Source organism: Dermochelys coriacea, chromosome 5 (genome assembly GCF_009764565.3).
Source record: "Dermochelys coriacea isolate rDerCor1 chromosome 5, rDerCor1.pri.v4, whole genome shotgun sequence".
In the NCBI taxonomy this organism is placed as follows: domain Eukaryota; kingdom Metazoa; phylum Chordata; order Testudines; family Dermochelyidae; genus Dermochelys; species Dermochelys coriacea.
The window spans coordinates 1,294,319-1,316,059 of NC_050072.1; the positions used below are offsets into that span (position 1 = coordinate 1,294,319).

Here is a 21,741-nt window from a genome sequence, read left to right on the forward strand (position 1 = left end):
TCACACATATGTAAATACACAAAAACACAAACTGTTACCTCCCCAGGCTTCTGTGGGTTATTTCTTTTGTAGGATGTTTAACTCTTTCTAGTCATGTGTCACGGGGTGGACAGATGGATAGGTGGACAGATTTGGGGATGTATGGACAGATGGATGGGGACAGATAGATATGGAGGTGAACAAACGGATGAATGGGGGAAAGATAGATTTGGGAATGGATGGACAGATAGACATGGGGGCGTGTCACAGAGTGTGTGGAATCCGGACCCTGCACCCTGGGATTCACCGTGACTCACAGCCAGCCAGTAAAATGGAAGGTTTATTGGACAATAGGAACACAGTCTAAAACAGAGCTTGTGGGTACAACCAGGACCCCTCAGTCAAGTGCTTCCGGGGGGCAGGGAGCTTAGACCCCAGCCTTGGGGTTCCCTGCCTTCCACGACACAGCAAAAAATTGAAACCAAAAACCCTCCAGCAGGCTCTCTCCAATATGATGAAGTTGGACTGTTCTTAATGTTTCCTCTGAATGCTGTAGGGGTGCCTCAGTTTCCCCAATGCATGTCTTAAGTCTCTAGGTGATGGGATAAGGGGGCGTAATTGTTGCAGACCAAAGGGCCAGTGTACGTAAATGGCCGACACTCTGTGTCCTGGCAATTGATGGCCTGGGCCCTTCCCCCACAAGGTGAGAGCTAAAGGATTGGAGAACGAAGGAATCAGGTGACCTCCTGGCCCAGGAAAGGGACAAAGCCCAGAGGACAAGGGGCTGGAGGGTGAGTGAGTTTGGGGCTGGCTGGGGACATGGAGTGAAGTGCAGATGGGGTTGTCTGGCTCACTGTCCCCCAAAATGGACCCGTGAGGGGTCCTGTTCTCTGCACCTACAAGCTCTGTTTTAGACCATGTTCCTGTCGTCTAATAAACCTTCTGTTTTACTGGCTGGCTGAGAGTCCCGTCTGACTGCGGAGTTGGGGGGCAGGACCCTCTGGCTTCCCCAGGACCCTGCCTGGGCGGACTCGCTGTGGGAAGCGCACAGAGGGGCAGAGGATGCTGAATGCTCCGAGGTCAGACCCAGGAAGGTGGAAGCCGTGTGAGCTTCTTGCCCTGGGGACAGTCTGCTCTCAGAGAGGAGACTTCCCCAGAGTCCTGCCTGGATTTGTAGGGAGCAGTTCCAGAGCATCGCCCGGGGACTCCGTGACACCCCAGCCTTGGGGTTCCCTGCGTTCCACCACCCAGCACCAAACTGAAACCAAAACCCCCCAGCAGGCTCTCTCCTGCAGCCTTTGTCCAGTTTCCAGGGCAGAGGTGTTATCTCCTCCCTCCCCCTCCTGGCTCAGGTTACAAGCTCTCAGGTATCCCATCCTCAATAAACCCCCCCGTGCCACATTCCCAGGTCAACACTCCCCCCTCCCTGCTACATCACATCTCTCCCCTGTGAGAAACTGAACTGAGCAGGGTCGCTCTGACCAGTGACCTGGGGAAATTCAGGGCCCTGCTCTCCAGCACAATGTATGCACTATCATGTTGGCACTTCCCTTCACATGGACCACGTCCATGTCATAATCCTGCAGGAGCAGGCTCCATCTCAGGAGTTTGGTGCTGGCTCCTTTCATCTGGTGCAGCCAGGTCAGGGGAGAGTGGTCGGTGTAGGCGGTGAAGCGTCACCCGAAGAGATGTGGCTCTAGTTTCTTGAGGGCCCACACCATGGCCAGGCACTCCTTCTCGATGGCCACGTAGTGTTGCTCCCAGGGTAGCAACTTCTTGCTCAGGTACACAATGGGGTGTCTCTCCCCCTTTTCATCCTCCTGCATTAACACCACCCCCAGTCCCGTGTCTGAGGCGTCGGTGAACACCATAAAGGGCTTGTCAAAGTCTGAGTTTGCCAGAACTGGGCCACTGACTAGAGCCTCCTTCAGCGCCCCGAGAGCCTCCTGGCACTGCTCAGTCCAGACCACCTTGTCTGGCTTCCCCTTCTTGCATAGTCCAGTGATGGGGGGGCTATAGTGCTAAAGTGGGGCATGAATCTCCACTAGTACCCCGCCATCCCAATAAAGGCTTGGACCTGCTTTTTGGTTTTGGGGGCGGGCCAGTCCCTGATCACCTCCACCTTGGCTGGTTCTGGCTTTAGGCAGCCGCTTCCCACCCGGTCCACCCCACATGGTCCTCCCAGGTCTGGCTAAAGACACAGATGTCATCAATATAAGCCATGGCAAAACTCTCCATCCCGCTCAGTAGCTGATCCACCAGGCGCTGGAAGGTGGCCGATGCTCCCTTGAGGCTGAAAGGCAGGGTCAGGAACTCACAGAGCCCCAGAGGGGTGATAAAGGCCGATTTCAGCCGGGCATCTGCATCCAGCGGCACTTGCCAGTAGCCCTTTGTAAGCTCCATGGTGGTAAGGTATTGAGCTCCTCCCAATTTGTCTAGGAGCTCATCAGGCCTGGCCATGGGGTAGGCATAAGATACAGTGATGGCATTGAGCTTCCGATAGTCCACACAGAATCAGATCGACCCGTTCTTTTGGGGACCAGCACCACCGGTGAGGCCCAAGGGCTGGCAGATGGCTGGATCACCCCAAAAGCCAGCATGTCCCAGACCTCTCTTTCCAGGTCCTGTGCAGCTTTCCCTGTGACGCGGAAGGGGGAGCATCTTATCGGCGGGTGTGATCCTGTCTGCACCCGGTGGACAGTCAGATTAGTGCATCCAGGCTGGTTGGAAAACAGCTGTCGGTACGGATGCAGCACCCCCCTGATCTCAGCTTGCTGGGCAGGGGTTAGCTGATCCGAGAGGGGAATTGTTTCCAGGGGTGAACCAGCTCTGGTCCCAGGGAATAGATCTACTAAAGGGTCATCTCCCTGCTCCTCCCAATGTCCACACACGGCCAACACCACATTCCCCTGTCTTAATATGGCTTCATCCTATTCACATGGTACACCCGGCGGTGGTGCACCCGGTTCGACAGCTCCACCACATAGTTTACCTCATTTAGCTGCTTGACAACCTTGAAAGGGCCCTCCCAGGCAGCCTGTAGTTTGTTCTTTCTCACGGGCATGAGAACCATCACCGGATCCCCAGTGGTGTAGGCGCGGGCCTGCGCCGTGCGGTCATACCGGAGCTTCTGCTTCTTCTGGGCTCTGGCAAGATTCTCCCTGGCCAGGCCCATGAGTTCAGCAAGTCTCTCTCGGAAGATCAAGACATACTCCACCACTGACTCTCCATCGGGAGTGGCCTTCCCCTCCCATTCGTCTCTGATCAGGTGCAGGGGGCCCCTTACCCTCCTTCCATATAACAGTTCAAAAGGTGAAAATCAGGTAGACTCCTGGGGCACCTCCCTGTACGCGAACAGCAGGTGACGTAAGTACTTGTCCCAGTCCTGCGGATGCTGGTTCATAAAGGTTTTCAGCATCATCTGTAGCATCCCATTGAACCTCTCCACCAGCCCATTGGACTGGGGGTGATACGCTGAGGCCCAGTTGTGCCAGACTCCACATTTCTCCCACAAGCACCGGAGCAGGGCCAACATGAAGTTGGATCTTTGGTCTGTCAAGACTTCCTTGGGGAACCCCACTCGGCTGAAAATGGTCAGCAGCGCATCTGCCATGGTGTCTGCTTCAGTGGAAGCTCAGGGCACTGCCTCGGGGTAGCAGGTGGCAAAATCTACGACCACCAGAATGTATTTCTTCCCCGACCGGGTCGTCTTGCTGAGAGGCCCCGCTATGTCCATGGCCACCTTCTGGAAAGGTTCCTCTATGATGGGCAAAGGTCTCAAAGCCGCTTTCCCCTTGTCCGGGGCCTTCCCCACCCTCTGACAGGGGACACAGGATCGGCAATACTGCCGGACAGTGGTAAAGACCCCAGGCCAGTAAAAGTTCTGTAGCAGCCTCTGCCGGGTGCACCGGATTCCCTGGTGCCCTGAGAGGGGAATGTCATGGGCCAGGTATAGGAGCTTGCGGCGATACTTCTGGGGGACCACCAGCTGCCTCCTGACCCCACAGGACTCCACTTCCCTTGGGGGAGCCCATTCTCGGTACAGGAACCCCTTCTCCCACAGGAACCTCTCCTGGCAACCTCTCCTCATGGTCCGTCCCATGCTGAGGTTGGCCAGGTCCCTGAGCTTCCGCAAGGAGGGATCTTTCTGCAACTCGGCCTGGAACTCAGTGGCTGGGGAAGGGATGGGGCCCGGTTCCCTCTCGCTGGCTGGGTCTGAGGCCACAGCCTCTCTGAGCCGTGCCCCTCGGAGCTCCCTCCCCAACAGGGTAGGGTCCTGTACCTCCGGTGTGGTACCCTCCCCAAGGTCGGGGGCGCAGTGCCCCTCACCGGCTTTGGCTATGGGTCACAACCAGGGCATTCTGGGAGTTGCTTGGCCAGTCCTCTAGGTCCCCCCCCATCAACACCTCAGTGGGCAAATGGTGTGCACCCCCACATCCTTGGGGCCCTCCTGGGCCCCCATTTCAGGTGTACCCTTACCATAGGCACCTTAAATGGGGTCCCCCCCATCCCTGTCAGGTTCAGGTAGGGGCTGTTGGGCACCACCCGATCTGGAGCCACCACCTTGGGCCGGGCCAGCATCACCTCCACGCCCGTATCCCAGTATCCATTGACCTTCCTGCCATCCACCTCCAGGGGAACAAGGCACTCGCTCCGCAGGGACAGCCCCGCGCCCACCCTGTAAACCGAGAACCCTGAGTCCAGGGTATCCAGCCCCCTGGAGGAGCTGGCCGGGGGTACTCTTCCCTCCTGAGCAGGTGGTAAGCTGGCAGCCTCCCTGTCCTGGGCTGTCTGCCCCTCTTCCTGCTGGGTCCCTACCCAGTTAACCCTGAGTAGGTTCGGTCTGCTCAGTCTGTCCCTGAGCCTGGGGCACTGGGTCCGTACGTGGCCTCTCTGGCCACAGTGATAGTAGCTCATATCACATTGGTCCCCTCGAGTGGGTCGGATGGTCCTGACACCAGGCGTTCCCCTTTGGAGGGAGTTCTCTACATTTCCCCGCTGGGAGGTCCCATGGTGACTCTCTTTCTGCATCATGGGGGGCCTGTTCTTTTGGGACTCCTCCCTGCTACGCCCTGACCGACTGTTCACAAACTCGTCATCCAGCTGCCCTGCGTGCTGTGGGTTCTCCAGCTTTTTGTCCACCAACCATAGCCTCAGATCAGAAGAGCACTGTTCATACAGTTGCTCCAGTACAATTAGGTCAAGCAGGTTCTCTTTAGCTTGGGCTCCAGCTGTCCTCTTGCGGGCATATCCCTGCATTCGGTCGACCAGTTGTAGGTATGTGACCTCAGGTGTTTTATGCTGACTCCGGAACCTTTTCTGGTACATCCCGGGGGTCAGCCCAAACTCACGGAGCAGGGTCTTTTTGAACAGTTCGTAGTCCCCTGCCTCCGTCCCTTTCATTGGGCTGTACACTTCCATGGCTTTGGGGTCCAGTAAAGGGGTGAGAAACTGGAGCCTGTCTGCAGGGTCAACTCTGTGCATCTCACAGGCATTCTCAAAGGCCGTCAGGAAGCTATGTCCTCCCCCTCCTTACGCTGGGCCAGGAAGCACTTATCAAAGCTCCTTGCAGTCTTGGGTCCCCCCTCACTCACCGCAGCCAGGGCCCCACTGCTCCTCAGCCACAACAGCTGCAGCTCATGCTGACGTTGCTTCTCCTTCTCCTCCAGGTCACGTTTCTGCAACTTCTCCTCAAGCTGATGCTGCTTTTCATGATCCTCCAGCTCCCTCATTTTCATCTCCATCTCCAATTCCAACCGCCTATGCTCCAGGGATGGGGAGCTCCGCCAGGAGAATCCCCTGCTGGCTGCCGGGGTCAGGGTGCCCTCGGTATTCACTGGGCTTCCCCTAACCTCTCCTCCAGGCATAGGTAGGAAGGGTCTCAGGATGTCCCCGGCTGCAGTCTGATCCCTCCCAGTCTGGTCAGGCCCTGGGGCCCACGCTACGTCCAACCGGCGGCTTCCCTCAGGAACAGGGATCGGGTCATCCAAGCGATCCCTCTCCTCCAACTGGGCAATCAGCTGTTCCTTGGTGGACCTCCCAATGCGCAGCCCCCTCCGCCTGCACAGCTCCACCAGGTCGCTCTTTAGGCGTTTAGCAAACATCTCCCTGCTGCCACTCGCAGGCCTGGGCAGCTTTCCACGGTTTCCAGGAAGAACCCCTAGGGTGCCAGCCCTTCTTGAGGTCACCACCTCTTAGCCAGGGTCGAGCTGCAGACTCCTCCACTCCTGGGACCGCTCGCTGCAATCTGCTGGGGGACCCTGTTACTGAAAAAGTCCTTCTCTCTGGTCACACACACCCAGGGGTTCACCGCCCCCTGAAACCGTCTCTCTCTGAATCTTCAGCACGCCTGGTCCCCGTCAATCCCCCTTTGTTTTACTGCTCCCCAGTCACTTACTGCAGGAAGTGCCGTCCATGGGGTGCAGTAGATCCCACTGCTTGCACCAGTTGTCACAGACTGTGGGGGAGTCTGGGCCCTGCACCCCTCTTCCTGGGATTCACCGTGACTCTCAGCCAGCCAGTAAAATGGAAGGTTTACTGGATAATAGGAACACAGTCTAAAACAGAGCTTGTGGGTACAACCAGGACCCCTCAGTCAAGTCCTTCTAGGGGGCAGGAGCCTGTGTTCCACCACCCAGCAAAAAATTGAAACTAAAAACCCTCCAGGAGGCTGTCTCTTGCAGCCTTTGTCCAGTTTCCCAGGGCAGAGGTGTTACCTCCCGCATCCCACTCCTGGCTCAGGTTACAGGCTCTCAGGTATCCCATTCCTAATGAAACTCCCCTGCCACATTACCAAATCTATCTGTTCCCCTATCTGTCTGTCTGCCTGCCCTGTGACACTGCAGGGAGCGGGGTGGTGTGAAGCAGCAGGGTGGGAGGAGTGTTGACCTGGGAATGGACGGACAGATGGATGGGGGATAGATAGTTATGGGGGCGGACAGACGGACAGATAGAGGAACAGATAGATTTGGGGGCAAACAAACGAACGGATGGATGAGGGACAGATAGATTTGGGAATGGACGAACAGATGGATGGGGACAGATAGATATGGGGACGGACAGATGGTGGAGAGTGAGGGAGAGATGGATGGATATATATGGGGATGGCATCATGGATTGATAGCTAGATATATCTGGGAGGTTGGATCGATTTGGGGATGAATGGGTGTATGGAGAGAAATGGGGATTGGCAGCTGGGGGAGTGATAGATGGATGGAAATGGGGGGATGGATAGTGTGAAGAAGCGGGACTGTTGTTAATGTTTCCTCTGAATAGTGTGGGCGTGCCTCAGTTTCCCCTATACAGTTCTTAAGTATCTAGGGGTGGGATAAGGGTGTATGATCCCTGCAGAGCCCTAAAGGGCAGGTGTGTGCAGGGGTCTGGACACAGAGAATGGCCGACACCCTGTTTCCTGGCACCTGATGGCCTGGCCCTTCCCCCCTGCAAGGTGAGAGCTAAAGGGTTGGAGAACAAAGGAATCCGGTGCCCTCCTGGCCCGGGAAAGGGACAAGGCCCAGAGGACGAGGGGCTGGAGAGCGTTTCAGTTTGGGCTGGCTGGGGACATGGAGTGAAGTACAGACGGGGTTGTGTGGCTCACTGCCCCCCCCCCCAGAATGGACCCAGCTGAGGGGTCCTGTTCTCTGCATCTACAGCTCTGGTTTAGACCATGTTCCTGTCATCTAATAAACCTTCTGTTTTACTGGCTGGCTGAGAGTCACGTCTGACTGCGGAGTTGGGGGTCAGGACCCTCTGGCTTCCCCAGGACCCCGCCTGGGCGGATTGGCGGTGGGAAGCACACGGAGGGGCAGAGGATGCTGAATGCTCCGAGGTCAGACCCAAGAAGGGGGGAGTCGGGTGAGCTGTGTGTCCTGCAGACAAACTGCTCACAGAAAGGAGACTTCCCCAGAGTCCTGCCTGGCTTCGTAGGGAGCAGTTCCAGAGCATCGCCCGGGGACTCAGTGACAGATAGCTTTGGGAATGGGTGAATGAACTGACAGCTGTGTCTGCGGGGATGGATAGCTATGGGGATGGAGAGGGCTGGATCAACTGATAGATGTATGCGGGGAGATGGATGGATGTAGAGATGGCTGGATGGAGAGGGAGATGGGTGTATATGGGGATGGATGATAAAGTAAAGCAGAGAAAGAGGAGGGATCAGGTCTCTAGGGCTACAACCATTTCCCTTCTCCAAAGCAAGCTCTTGGTTGAGTGCTGGAAGGCAGTGGGTCTCTGCAATCCGTTCCTGGCCCACCGCAGAGGGCGCTCAGAGAAGGGGGCAGGAGGGACTTGGGTACAGGGAAGGCAGAAGAAGCCAAACCTGTCCCACCTGGAGAGAGGGCATGCACAAGTTGGGACATGGCTGCACACCTGTGCAGGTTTCCCCGGGGTGGGAGGGTTGAGTGCAATACCTGGAGGGGAATGGGGAGCTACGGGCCTTTTTATGCATGAGCCAGCGCCTCACATGGGGACTGTGGTCTGTGACGGGTCCTCTATACAGATAATTGTAGATGGGGAGCAGAAGGAGATCGGGAAAGGAGACACAAGGTAACTGTCCAACCAGTGAGACAGACACAGCCGGGATCACCTCCGGGGGATGGGTGGGAGCCAGATCGCCGGGGAATTCAAAAACAGGCTGCACCAAGCTCTAGGAGGACGCGGTTAGACCCTGACACAGGGACGGACGAACCGGACAAGCACTCAGAGGGGTTGTGCAGCATTATTCTGGGCAGGGGGCTCTGTGCCAAGACAGGCCCTGGGGATGCTGGTGATATGGGGCATCTGTTGCCCTCTGCCAAGTGGCCTGACAGGCTGTCACGTTATTGACTTGAACTGGACTGTATAGAACATTGTTGCAACCAAGGTCCTGTCGTGGCACAAAATCTTGTATAAAGGGGGTCAAATAAGGTGTCTAAGATGAGGTTACGGTTTGCTGGTTATGATTATGCTGTCTGTTTGCATGTATCATTTTTGTATTTAAAGATATAAGTATTGGCTCTACACTGTCTGTATTTCAAACTCATGCTGTGCTTCTGGGGGACACCCCAGCCAAGTTGGTGTCAGCTCTGCCCAGCCTGCTGGATGGCCCATTAAGGACCATCAGCTACACACCTGACCCACTCAGAGAAGACAGACACGCCTGGGGACTCAGCACGGTCTGCAGGGACCTGCCTATGGACAGAACTCGGAGGTGTTTCCAGGCCAGGTGATGGGCAGCTTGTCTTTGGGACAAAGAAAGAGAGGCCACATGGCAAGAGACTATAAAGAGCTGCTGCAGCTCCTCCATCTTGTCTTCAGTCCTGCTTCCTACCTCTGGAGGGACTTTGCTACACTGAAGCTGTGAACGAAGGATTGAATGACCCATCCCAGCTGGGGATGTTCTCCAGAGACTTGATTTGAACCTGTAATTTATTCTATCACTGCTGCAAGCCCGAACCAAGAACTCTGCCACTACTGTATGTCATTGTTTCCGTTTAACCAATTCTAGCTCTCATCTATATCTTGTTCCTTGTATGAATAAACCTTTAGATTTTAGATTCTAAAGGATTGGCAACAGCGTGATTTGTGGGTAAGATCTGACTGGTATATTGACCTGGGACTGGGGCTTGGTCCTTTGGGATCGAGAGAACCTTTTTTCTTTTACTGGGGTATTGGTTTTCATAACCATTAATCCCCATAACGAGTGGCACTGGTGGTGATACTGGGAAACTGGAGTGTCTAAGGGAATTGTTTGTGTGACTTGTGGTTAGGCAGTGGGGTGAGACCAAAGTCCTCTCTGTCTGTCTGGTTTGGTTTGCCTTAGAGGTGGAAAAACCCCAGCCTTGCTTTAAGCAATTTGTCCTGAATCGGCACTCTCAGTTGGGTCCCTCCAGAACCGGCATCGTTACACAGGCCCTTTCTGAACAGAGCATCCTGGGGGGCAGAGGGCAGGGCTGTAGCTGTAGGGTGACCATATTTCCCAAAGGGAAAACAGGACACTGCTAGCCCAAACCCCCCTTCCCCCTGCATGGGGCTTCCTGAGCCGGTCACCCGAGCCCTATACCTCCCCCCCGCCCCCTGCATGGGGCTGGTGTCACTGCTCGCCCAAGCCCTGACTGCCCCCTGTCCGAGCCCTGCCTCCCCTCCTGCGTGGAGCTGGCATTGCCACTCACCCCCTGCACATTCCTCTGCACCCCACTCTTAACAAAAGAGGGCATTTGTTCCCTTTGCTCTTGCCAACTGATCAAATACCCACTTTTGCCAAAACATTTGAGATGGCCAGGACAGGGCTTAAAAAAGAGACTGTCCCAGCCAAAATGGGACATATGAACATGCCCTGTTGCTGGCCACCCGCAGGCCTGGCGGTGGGGGGAGTCATGACTGTAGCTGGCCCCACATAGGCTTGGGGGTTCACAGCTGTAGCTGGGCTCCGTACAGGCCTGGTGGGGGCGGGGGGGGGTGTCAGGGCTATAGCTGGGCCCTTCAGAGGCCTGTGGGAGGGGGGGGGGTCAGGGCTGTAGCTGGGCCCTGCAGAGGCCCGGGGAGAGTGGGGGGCGTATTTACGCAGGGTATCCCTGGGGGTGGCAGTTGCAGTCATGCTCTGTCTGCACTGGGCCCTGGTGTCTGATTCTTGGCACGTCAGACACAACAGCTCAGCCATTGTTCCAACCACAGATCACGGGCCACCGAGCAGCAGAGAGACGCTGGACCACAGCGAGGCAGCTGGGATGTGGGGGCAGGGCCCAAACCCGGGGCCGGCTCGCCAGGTCCGGGCCGGGCACAGGGCCCCGATGGGCAGGGCAGAGCCGGGGCTCCCCACGCCAGGTCCAGGCTGGGCACAGGGCCCCGATGGGCAGGGCAGAGCCGGGGCTCCCCACGCCAGGTCCGGGCTGGGCACAGGGCCCCGATGGCCAGGGCTGACCCGGGGCTCCCCGTGCCAGGTCCAGGCTGGGCACAGGGCCCCGATGGGCAGGGCAGAGCCGGGGCTTCCTGTGCCAGGTCCGGGCCGGGCAAAGGGCCCCGATGGGCAGGGCTGCAGCCAGCTCCCTGCTCACTTTCTCCTGCCCTACCCCTGTTCCCCTCAGTCCTGGGCACATAGAGGCAAGACAAAGCAGCATGAGGCCTATGGCGGTGGTGGCGGGGGGCAGGAAGGCCGCCCACGACACATCTGTCTGGCCTCGCAGGGCAACTGTCATGTGCTCCATGCATGAGCCACCAGCCATGACAGGGAGAAACCAGAGCCCGGCAGGTGTGCACTGCATCACAGAGCAGCCAGGCACCGGCAAGGGGGGCTTTGTCGCCTTCGGGGCAGCTCCGTGTGGGGCTGGACCAATGGCCGTGCCCTGGCAGAGCAGCTGGAGCCCAGTATGGCCAGCCTAGCCGGTTCCCTGTGCCAGGGCTCTGCTGAGGGTCCCTGTCTCCCCTGGCTGGGCAGGTCTCAGCTGGGACTGCCCTGTCTCCCCTGGCAGAGCCGCTAGGGCTGTGCCGAGCTGGCTACCGCCCCCGCGAGTACTCGCCGGCCCAGCTGGCGTCTCTGGGGACGGAAACGTGCAGAGACACTTTCCATTTCACATCTCACCAGGCTGCGCGGGGGCGAGGGTGTTGCCGTGGCAGGGAGCATGGATGGAGCCCATGAGATGGCAGAGGGGGTTGCGTACGCCGACATCTACTTCCCCCCACCAGCCCCGACAGCAGGTAACGGACCCCCTGCAGCGCTCACACCCCGCCCGCTTCTCAGGGGGCTAGGTCTACGAGAGAGGAGCTAGTGGCTTGGGGAGGGGACAGGGCGGAACGGGGGGATCACTAAAGCTGGGGTCCCAGCTAAGGGACCCTCACTCCAGAGACTCGAGGACACATGCCAGGCATGCACACACAGCCACCCTGCCTGTGAGACCTGCTGCTCTCAGGAGGACTCGGAGCAGGGCACAAGGTGCTGGGGATCTGACTTCTATTCCCGGCTCTGTGGCCCTGGGCGAGCTCCGACCCCTCTCCCTGCCTAGATTTCCCCATGCTGCAGTGCTGGGGGTGCTGAAGTCCTTCTCCCAGGGCCGGGGCACTGATGTCTGTGAAGCTGTGAGCTCCCTGGGCGGGCAGCCAGAGACGGGGAACGGGCAAAACACAGGTTATATCAGAGACTCAACCAAAGGGGACTCCCTGACAGGGCAGGCTGAGCTGGCAGCCCTCCCACAGCCTGACCCCGCCACACTGAGCCCCCTAGAGAGCTCCCCCCTCTAGTAATCTGTGTGCTGGGACCCAGGGGAACCCACTGTGCTGAGTGTCCCCCCCAGGGCCTCCTCCCCAGCAATCCGCGTGCTGGGAACCAGGGAGACCCCACCATGCTGAGGCCTCCCAAAAGCTCCTCCAGTTGTTACCTGGGGGACCCTGCTGTGCTGAGCCCCCCCCAGCGGTGACCCCGACTGACTCTCTCTCCTTTAGCCCTGCAGCGGCTCCCCGCAGCCCCCTGGCAGCGGGTGGCTCTCGGCCTGGCTCTCCTGTGCACCCTGCTCCTGGCAGCGCTGCTCAACCTGGGCCTGCACCGTGAGTACGGGCAGCAGCCAGTCACTGTCACCCTGCAGCACCCGCCCCACATGGCCCTGGGGGGTCAGGATCCTGCTCGGAGCCAGGGCCAGCTGGGTGCTGGGGTGGGGGCTGTGCAAAGGTTCCCAGAGGACTAGCCCGGGGCAAGTAGCCACAAAGCAGCTGTATGGCATAGCCAGCTTCTGGCCTCCTCCCTCAGCCCCTCGAGAGGGGGAGCTGCAGCCTCCCTTCTTGCCCCCCGGCCCCAGCACGTCTAGGGGGCGCTCTCACCAGAGCCTGGCCAGGCTGCTGCCTTGGGTTGCAGGGTGGCAGATGAAATTCAATACAACAAAGGGCAAAGTCATGCCCAGAGAATGGAGTCCCGCTGCATGCAGGAAAGCCAATGAAACGTCCGGCTGCAAAAGGCCCCGGCTGGAGAACAGACTGGAGAATTCTCCAGTGCCATCATATAGCTCAGTGGGCTGCCCGCGAGCCCTAGGATGCTGGGCACTGCGTGCTCAGAGGGTGCTCAGAAACTAGCAATAAAAACCAGTCACAGCCTGACGAGATTGCCCTCCGAAGAGACTGAAAGGGTGAGCCTGCGGGTCAGGGAGGACAGGCCTGAGAGGGACAAAGGGGCACAGAATAACCCGCCAGGTAGGGACGGGACACTGGGAACTTCTCTTCTCCCTAGCTCATAACACAGGGACAAGGGTCCAGCCAGGGAGTCAGAGGTAACAAACCTGAAACTGAGACAACAAAACACCCTTTGACGTGCACCTGGGGAACTCTCTGCCCCATGACACAAAAGCCCAAAAACTCAGCAGGAACCAAATGAGGATTAAACATTGCATGACTAACGAGGGCGTCCAGAGCTCCAGCAGAGAGGAGACAGGAGCTTTTAGATGGGCTGTAATCCCTGTGACCTCAGGGCCTGAGCCAAGCCCTAACTGGCAAGGTGGGGGAATTTCCCCCATGGGCTAGTTATTCCACAACTGGCCATGCCGTGGTTCCCTGTCCTGTCCTCTGACGCAGCTGGCACTGGGCAGTGCCAGAGCCAGAGGCCAGGCTAAAGGGGCCCCTGGGCTGAGCCAGGCTGGCTGTTCCTGTGTTCATAGTCTGCAACTTTAGGGCAAGTGGGGAGCTGTGCCCCGAAGCTGAGGAGCATGGAGGAGAGCCTCGAACACAGGATACAGCAGCGGGAGAGGTTTCTGCCAGGTACGCGAGTGGGGCAAGGTCCTGAGACAGACTTGGGGAGGGTTTCGCTGCCCCCCAGAGTCAGATGGCTCCCAGCCCTGTAGGACTGAGGAGCCGAGTCCTTCCCCACTGGCTGTGGGCACCCACAATCTAGGCCTCGTGTCTAACACTCCAGCACGCTCACTCCCAGCTCTGCCCTGGCTGCCCATCACCTCCTGCTGCTTCCAGCCCACCAAGCCCTCAACGGCCTGGGAGCCCGAGCGCTGGGAGACCTCCCTGGCTCATCCCAGGACCTCCGATCAGCTGTGGGATCCTGGGGTGGGCCCCTCTGTGGCCGAGGCAGAGCAGTTTGCAACCCAGGACTGGGGCAGAGAGACAGGTGTGGAGCTCCCTCCTGCTCTGGCTGGCCCTGCCATAGCGTGGGCTGGGCTCCCTGGGTTTGTCAGCTGCCCACTCTCCATACAGGACGGTGCCAGTTCTGCCCTGCCAGCTGGCTCTGGGACGCTGGGAAGTGCTATTACTTTTCTTCGGCCAAGCAGGACTGGACCAAGAGCAAAGAGGATTGCTGCTCCCGAGGCGCCCAGCTTGTCGCCATCAGAGCCAACGCCACACTGGTGAGTGCTCAGGGCAAGGGCCAGGACAGCTGCACCATGGGGCCAAGGACTGGGGCGCTGCATGTGCTCCCCAAACCTGCTCCTGGCCCTGCACTCAGCCACCCTCCCCTCCCTGGCCAAGGTGCTGAATGCCTGGAGGAGCTGGCAAAGGGAGTGCAGGGCCCTGGCCCCACACTTTCCGGGCAAGGCCTATTGCGGGGAGGAGGGGCCTGGCACTGGGCTGGCGGGTTCTTGGCAGATTTCATTGGTCACCCCGGCACAGAGGATTTTGCCATTGCCAGTGTAATTCCAGCATGTAGACAGAGGGGGGCGTCCTTCCCGTGCAGGGTGCATGGTGATGGGAGATCTCCAGGGAGCGCTCACATGCCACAGAGAGCAGGGCGGGCTCAGTAGGAGGTGCTCTTCCTGCACAGTCAGAGCTGCGTTAGGGGGTGCTGCGCTGTGGGGTGCGTGGGGGTTGGGGGGGCACTCACACGTTCCCAGAATACTGGACATTCCAGCACTTCTGGGAATGGGGTGACCCTGCCCCTGCTGGTGTGACCTCGTCTGCACGGTGCGTGTGGGATCACGCCAGATGGTGACACCGTTTTCAAGAGCGTGCTGCCCTCACACCCCCTGAGCTGACCTCACACATAGTGTGTATGCAAGATCACGCCAGTGGGGGCAAAGCACCGCGCTGTTCAAAATGGCACACACACACCCCCGTCTGATACCAGGCATAACCACGTCCGGTTCTGTCCCAGCACTGGCCAGGAGACAACGCGGCCCAAAAGAGGCGTGTCGGTATAAACCGGCCAAATGGGCTTCTTGCGTGGGGCACTCTGAGGAGGGTGCTGGCCCGTAGGAGTCACTGCTGGCCCAGCAAAGCGCCGGGGGGGGGGGGGGGCGGCTAGAGATGACATTCAGACACACGGTCAAGGCATTGACAGCCGTGCCCGGTACAGGCGGCATGAGAAGCACAGAGTATTTGCCCAAACCCCGTTGTTGCCACTAGCTGAGTAACAATGGTGGCTCCTGCAGCAGGGCAGGCGTCCTTTCCTGCCGGCAGAGCCCTGCCTTCTCCCAGCCCGGCTGGGTTTGGGCCCAAGACCACTGCTGCTCGCCAGGCAGCCGGCTGTTCTGTGCAGGCGGGCACTGCCCACACCTTGCGCCAGTGAGAGCGAGCTGCCCTTGGGACTGTGCCAGTCTGCTCAGCCGCACTGCTCTGCCCGCAGATGCTTGGGCTGCTTAGTGCAGCCTGTGCAAGCATGTGTGCACACATGTGTGAGTATGTGGACGCGTGTGAGACAGAGCTGGGGCTCACACTCATCAACTCCTTGTGTGGCAGGCCTTCCTGCAGCGTGTGTCCAAGAGCAACACGTTCCACATCGGGCTGAAGAAGGAGCATGCCAGGCTTGACTGGAAGTGGGTGGACAGCTCCGGACTGAACAGGTAAGCCCCAGGCTTCAGCCCCACGGCTCTCCCCTCCCAGGGCTCCCAAGAGAACTGCCCACTGGGGCCTCCTCCAGGACCCTGGGGTGCTGGGACGCTCCCACATGCTCCTGCGGTTCCAGGGAGCTGAGGACAATACAGGCAGAGGAGCTGCCCACAGCCTGCTCTCCCCAGCTCTCCCACCCTCCCTGCCTGCTATGCAGGCTGCACAGAGCTCCCCCACCCCCACCCCTCCTCCACGCTGCGGGGGGCCGGGAGCGGGGTCTCCAGCAGTCTGTAGCTGATCCCTGTAGGCTCCCCTCACGTCCTGTCATGCCTGAACTGCACGAACATGGTCGATTTGTTTGCACTCCCAGGTGCCCCATCCTACAGCTGGCACCAGGAAGGGGCAGTGCCCGCCTTGCCCGTGGCCTCACAGCCCGGCTGCAGCAGAGTCAAGAGACCAGACTAGATGGGCCCATGGGCTCAGCATTCTCATGACCAAGAGTGCCCCCAGGGACGATCCCCTCAGATACCCTGCCGCTGCTGCTGGTTCCTGGGGCCCAGGGCCCCTGAGCTGCCGTTTGCACCTAGTTTCTGGGGCCCCAGCCCGGCTCTGTCAGGGCCCCTGTGGGGTAGAGGGTTGGGTGTTGCCCCCAGGATCTCCATGAAGGAGGCCCCAGGATACGTCCTGATGGAGCAGTCGCTGACGCTGCCTGTTGTGTTCTCTCTGCCCAGGCTCTTCCCAGCGACACGCTCCACCGCCTCCTACCTGGCTTGTGGGAGGGTGTCGGGCCATGGTCTGTTGGACGGGTCGTGCACAGACCCCTGCCGCTGGGTCTGTGAGCAGAGCGCCCTCACCTTGCAGTGGGGCCATGGCTCTGCCCCTCCCACTTTCCTGTGGTGGAACACGACCTACACCTGCATCGATCCCCAGTGAGACCGGCTGAGGGCCCAGCCCCGGGACCCTGCACCTGGTGACCTGCTCCCCTCTACTCCCAGTCCTCCTCCCCTCCTGGGAGCCCAGTGATCCATACACCCCCATGCCCCAAGAGCCTGCTGCGCTGTCTCCCCTCCCCAGACTGCCCCGCAACAGGAAGCCTGCTGCCCAGGCCCAGACCCCCCGAAACGAAGGCCCCACACTCCTGCCTCCCCAAGTCTCCTGCTGTCCAGGACATGCCCTGCAGCGTGCTCTGCCACGCACAGCCCTTGCCAGCGCTGGCTTTGTCTGATACTGGGCTGGAGCGCAGGGCAAGGCAGGGCACGGCATGGCATCGACACACGAAGAGCAGCAGCTCCTGGCACATCCCGGCCTTAGCCCAGTCCAGTGGCCCCCAGGTCCTGCCCAAGCCTAACGGTCAGAGCAATCACCAGATCAAGCCCCTGCTCCACCAGAGCCAGATTGTCGCTCTCTGGCCGCCCGACAGCTGTGCTCCTCTGGGGCAATGCAGACCGCAGAGTCCAGGGCACAGTGCGTGAGCTGGGACCCAGCATGCCCGGGCGAGGGGACTGGCAGTGGCATGAGCTTCTGGAGATCAAGTGAATCCAGAGTCAGAGCCTCTCCAGGGAACTCTGCAACACCTTCCTCTTCGACAAGGCTTTCCCCATCCAAACCCCCCGCCCCCCACTGCATCCCCCCAACCCCAATTTTATCCCCAAAGGGGAAGGGTGCCAGAGGCTCTGTGAAGCCCCCTAGGGACTGTGCTGTTTCTCTAGGTTTGATGGGAAGGCACCCAGCTGCAATGGTGATGGGCAGCAGCAGCCTGGGGGGGGGCTGTTTTCCCCACCTCACCTCTGTAAAGCTCACCAATAAACCCTTAAAATGTTCCCCTCTCACCTTCTCTTGGGAGCCTGTGTGTCAGGGGAGGGAGATCCCTGCACCCATTCCCTTGAGTGCACCCATGCACAGCCCTCACCGGCACCCAGGGAAGCTGTACCCTCCAGCCCAGCCCAGCCCAGCCCAGCCCAGCCCAGCCACGGGGGCTCACAGCCCAGGCAAAGCCCAGTCACTCAAGGCCTGGGGCAGCTCCGTGGCAGCGGGGAGCATCATTCCCGCACCCACTTCTCAGCAGAGGGTGAGCGACAGAGGCACCCGAGCCGGGGGCTCCTCCCAGGACAGCACAGAGCCGTGCCATAGCTGAGCCCCCTTCCCATAACAGGGGAGTCCCAGGTCTTTTCTGGGGTCAGTCCCCTGCTGGCTGGGGCTGATGGGCTCACTGGACTCGCCCCGCGCTGCCAGGATGGGCAGTAGCCTGCAGCCAGAGAGGCTCCTGGGTAGCCGACGAGGGGACAAATCCTGAAGGCCCCGCCTCACTCATGCAAGGGATGGTCCATTGCCCTTGCGCCAGCAGAGGCTGGATAGCAGTGGCTGGGGGCGCTGGGTGTCACGGAGTCCCTGGGAGATGCTCTGGAGCTGCTCCCTACGAAGCCAGGCAGGACTCTGGGGAGTCTCCTCTCTGGGAGCAGCCTGTCTGCAGGACACACAGCTCACCCGGCTCCCCCCTTCCTGGGTCTGACCTCGGAGCATCCAGCATCCTCTGCCCCTCCGTGCATTTCCCACAGCGAGTCCGCCCAGGCGGGGTTCTGGGGAAGCCAGAGGGTCCTGCCCCCCAACTCCGCAGTCAGACGTGACTCTCAGCCAGCCAGTAAAACAGAAGATTTATTAGACGACAGGAACATGGTCTAACACAGAGCTTGTAGGTGCAGAGAACAGGACCCCTCAGCTGGGTCCATTTTGGGGGGCAGTGAGCCAGACAACCCCGTCTGCACTTCACTCCATGTCCCCAGCCAGCCCCAAACTGAAACTCTCTCCAGCCCCCCTCCCCCCTCTGGGCTTTGTCCCTTTCCTGGGCCAGGAGGGCACCTGATCCCTTTGTTCTCCAACACTTTAGCTCTCACCTTGCAGGGGGGAAGGGCCCAGGCCATCAGGTGCCAGGAAACAGGGTGTCGGCCATTCTCTGTGTCCAGACCCCTGCACATACCTGCCCTCTAGGGCTCTTCAACAATCCTACACCTGTATCCCACCACCTAGATACTTAAGAACTGCCTAGGGGAAACTGAGGCATCCCCACAACATTCAGAGGAATCATTAAGAACAGTCCCGCTTCATCACATCTCTCCCCCCTTTGAGACCGAACTGAGCAGGGTCACTTTAGCGGGTGACCTGGGGAAGTTCGAAGCCACCAACGTTCCCATGGATCCCCCAGCATCTCTCTCATTTCTTAGTGGGAGTTACATCAAGCCCTTCCAGTTTCACACCCTCCCTTATGTCAGGGGGGTCGCATGCCACATGTGGGAAGGTTTATGCGGCCCCTGCCCTTTTGCCAACCCAAAACCCCCGGGGGTCAAACTGGGATCGGGTCTTCTCCCAGCGCTCCAGTCTGGAGGCCTGCAATTCAGGCTCTCTTGGTTAAGAGCCCCCATCTTGACCTGGGCCACATACTTTTCACTTACAGAACTAGCATGGAGACATCCCTTTCTCAACAACCTCGTCTCTCCAACAAGCTGGCCAAACACAGCCACTTGGTTATAGGACTGTTTAACTTTCTTAACAGCTTTCACTTCATCTGAGACCTTCTCAAAGCTATCCACACTGGATCTTTCAACCGGAAAGTTGAAATCCTCCATGAGGATTCCTTTCCCTAGGGGCTTTTCTATGCAACAATTCACCCTTCACAGAAATTCTGCCCTTACCCTCTTCACCTAGGGCTTGCTCTAGAGGAACACTTTCCTGAGCAACAACAGACTCTTTCTGGGTCTCGCTTACATCCAGAATCACCTCTGGCCCATCAGGTGGATTCCTACACAATCCCCTTTCAGGCAAACTGACAGACTCCCTAGAGAAAAGGTTGGAAGCCTTCTCCTTCCCTTTTCCACACACACGTTCAGGAACCTTTTCCTTTTTGCTACAGGTTCCCACACCCTCAGTAGGTAACACAATCAAATCACCTTTTTGCTCTCCTTGTGCCCTGGCTAGGATCTCACCCTGATTAGACAGAGTTGCTACAGCCTTTCCCAGCCACACACTAGCAACAGGCAAAATACAAGCACCAGAACTGTCTGGTCTCTGGGATTTTACATAGACACTAACTGGATGTGACCTAGTTACAGGGCCAGTCTCCGGAGCAGACACAAACTTAGGACCATTCCCTTGCTGGGCATCAACTGAATCCAGAACCAATTCTGAGACAACTGCACTATTCTCAACCATCACCGGCTGAAAGGCCCCTTCTGTCTGCTCCACAGACAAAGAAGAGCCGGAGACACATTCTCCTTTCCCAGACACACAGCTCGGGATCATTCCCCTGGTCCCAGCACACAGGGCTGTTCACAGACAACTGCTTGGAGACCGGGGTAGCTCCCTCCACAGGCAAGTCAATACCCCCGACAGACACAGGCACGTTTCCTTCCCTGTCCCAATTCTCCACCCAGCTAACAGGTAAGGTGCAGGGACACTCGTCTTCCACTCTCCTCACCTTCCCACCCTGCTGACTAGACAAAGCCATCAGCTCACAAGGCTGCCTAGGCTCATCCAGACTTTCCTTACCAAGCAACTTGCCACTCCCCACAGATCCCCTGCCCTGCCTGTGTCTCCCCCGCTCAGCTGGGGTCTCAGCTCCCACTGTGCTCAGCGCTGCCCTTGCTGTCCCTGTGGGGGCAGGCAGCGAGCTCGCTGCTTTCCTCACTGCATCAGAGCCAGCGTGAGCCCCCTCTCCGGTGTGCAAGGGGGCAGGGAGCATCTCTCTGTCCTACCCAGCCCCAGGGGTCTGATTACAGGCAGGCAGGTACCCTGAGCCTAGCAGCTCCTCCCCGCTGCCAGCCAGGTCATCTGCATTTTCACTGACCATTTCCCTCTCCACCGATTGGTTCCCTCAATTCAAATTCAAACCCTTGGCCGTTACAGGAGCAGGGCCTGGATCCTGTCCCAAAAAGACACAGTCACCCCCCAACAGGGTCTCGCAGCTGATATGCTGGAGAACCGCAACGACCAACCAGCCCCACCCCTCCTGGGTCTGCACAGGGATCTGGGCCATAGGCAGGGCGAGGGGCTTCATCCCTGGGACCCTCACCCAGCTCACACAGCCCCTCAGCATCTGAGGCTGCACCACCAGGGGCCTGATAACAGGTCTCAGTGTCCCAGGATCTCGCCACCCCAGGAATGTCTCCCCATTGACCATCACCTTCTGCTCCCACTGTGGGTCCGAGGGGCCTGACCCCAGGAAACTCCACAAAGACATATCGGTTGGGGTCAGGAGTGGGAGCCTGTCCACCTCCCCACCCATCTGGCTGACGGAGTCTATGGCCTTGGGACCCAGCAAGGGAGCTAGACACTGGGGCTTTTTCGCAGGGTCCCCCTGGTTCAAATCACCAGCCTGCTCAAAGGCAGTGAGGGGGGCATCCACATCCCCCCCTTTAACCAGGGGCAGCAATTTAGTATGGAGGTTCCCTGCGGAACTGGCACCCCGGGGTCTATCCCCACTCACCCCTGGGAGGTCCCCTCTGCCTCTCCGCTCCACCATCGCCAGTTCATGCTGCTGCTGCTTCTGCAGCTCTTTCTCGGGCTCTCGCTGTCTCTCACAGTCCTTCTTAAGGAGATGGTGACAGGCCCTCACTCCGCTGTTCCCAAGTTGTTGTGGACTCACAGGCCTGTGGGCTCTCAGCTCCCCACGGTTTCCAGGGAGAACCCCGAGTGTGCCAGCCCTTCTCGAGGTCACCACCTCTTTGCCAGGGTCGAGCTGCAGACTCCTCTGCCCCTGGGACTGCTGGCTGCAATCCCCAGGGGTACCCGATTACTGCACAGTCCTTCTCGCTGGTCACACACTCCTAGGGGTTAACCGCACCCCAAAACCGCTTCTCTCTGAGCCTTCAGCATGCCTGGTCCTTGTCAATCCCCCTTCATTTTACTGCTCCCCAGTCACCAACTGCAGCAAGTGCCATCCAGGGGTGCAGTACATCCCACCACTGCCACCAGTTGTCACGGCGTCCCCAGGTGATGCTCTGGAACTGCTCCCTACGAAGCCAGTCAGAACTTTGGGGAAAAAGAAAAGGA

General features: G+C 58.9%; 1 protein-coding gene across 1 annotated transcript; it reads left to right on the forward strand.

The window, feature by feature from the left end:
* The first annotated feature begins 11,495 nt into the window (after positions 1 to 11,495).
* Positions 11,496 to 17,187, forward strand: LOC119856064 (CD209 antigen-like protein E). The gene is made up of 6 exons (XM_038403142.2): positions 11,496 to 11,649; positions 12,391 to 12,492; positions 13,603 to 13,689; positions 14,134 to 14,282; positions 15,610 to 15,713; positions 16,431 to 17,187. Exons 1-6 carry the CDS (start codon positions 11,574 to 11,576, stop codon positions 16,630 to 16,632), a joined length of 720 nt encoding a protein of 239 aa, XP_038259070.1. The 5' UTR covers positions 11,496 to 11,573; the 3' UTR covers positions 16,633 to 17,187.
* Positions 17,188 to 21,741: the final 4,554 nt, after the last annotated feature.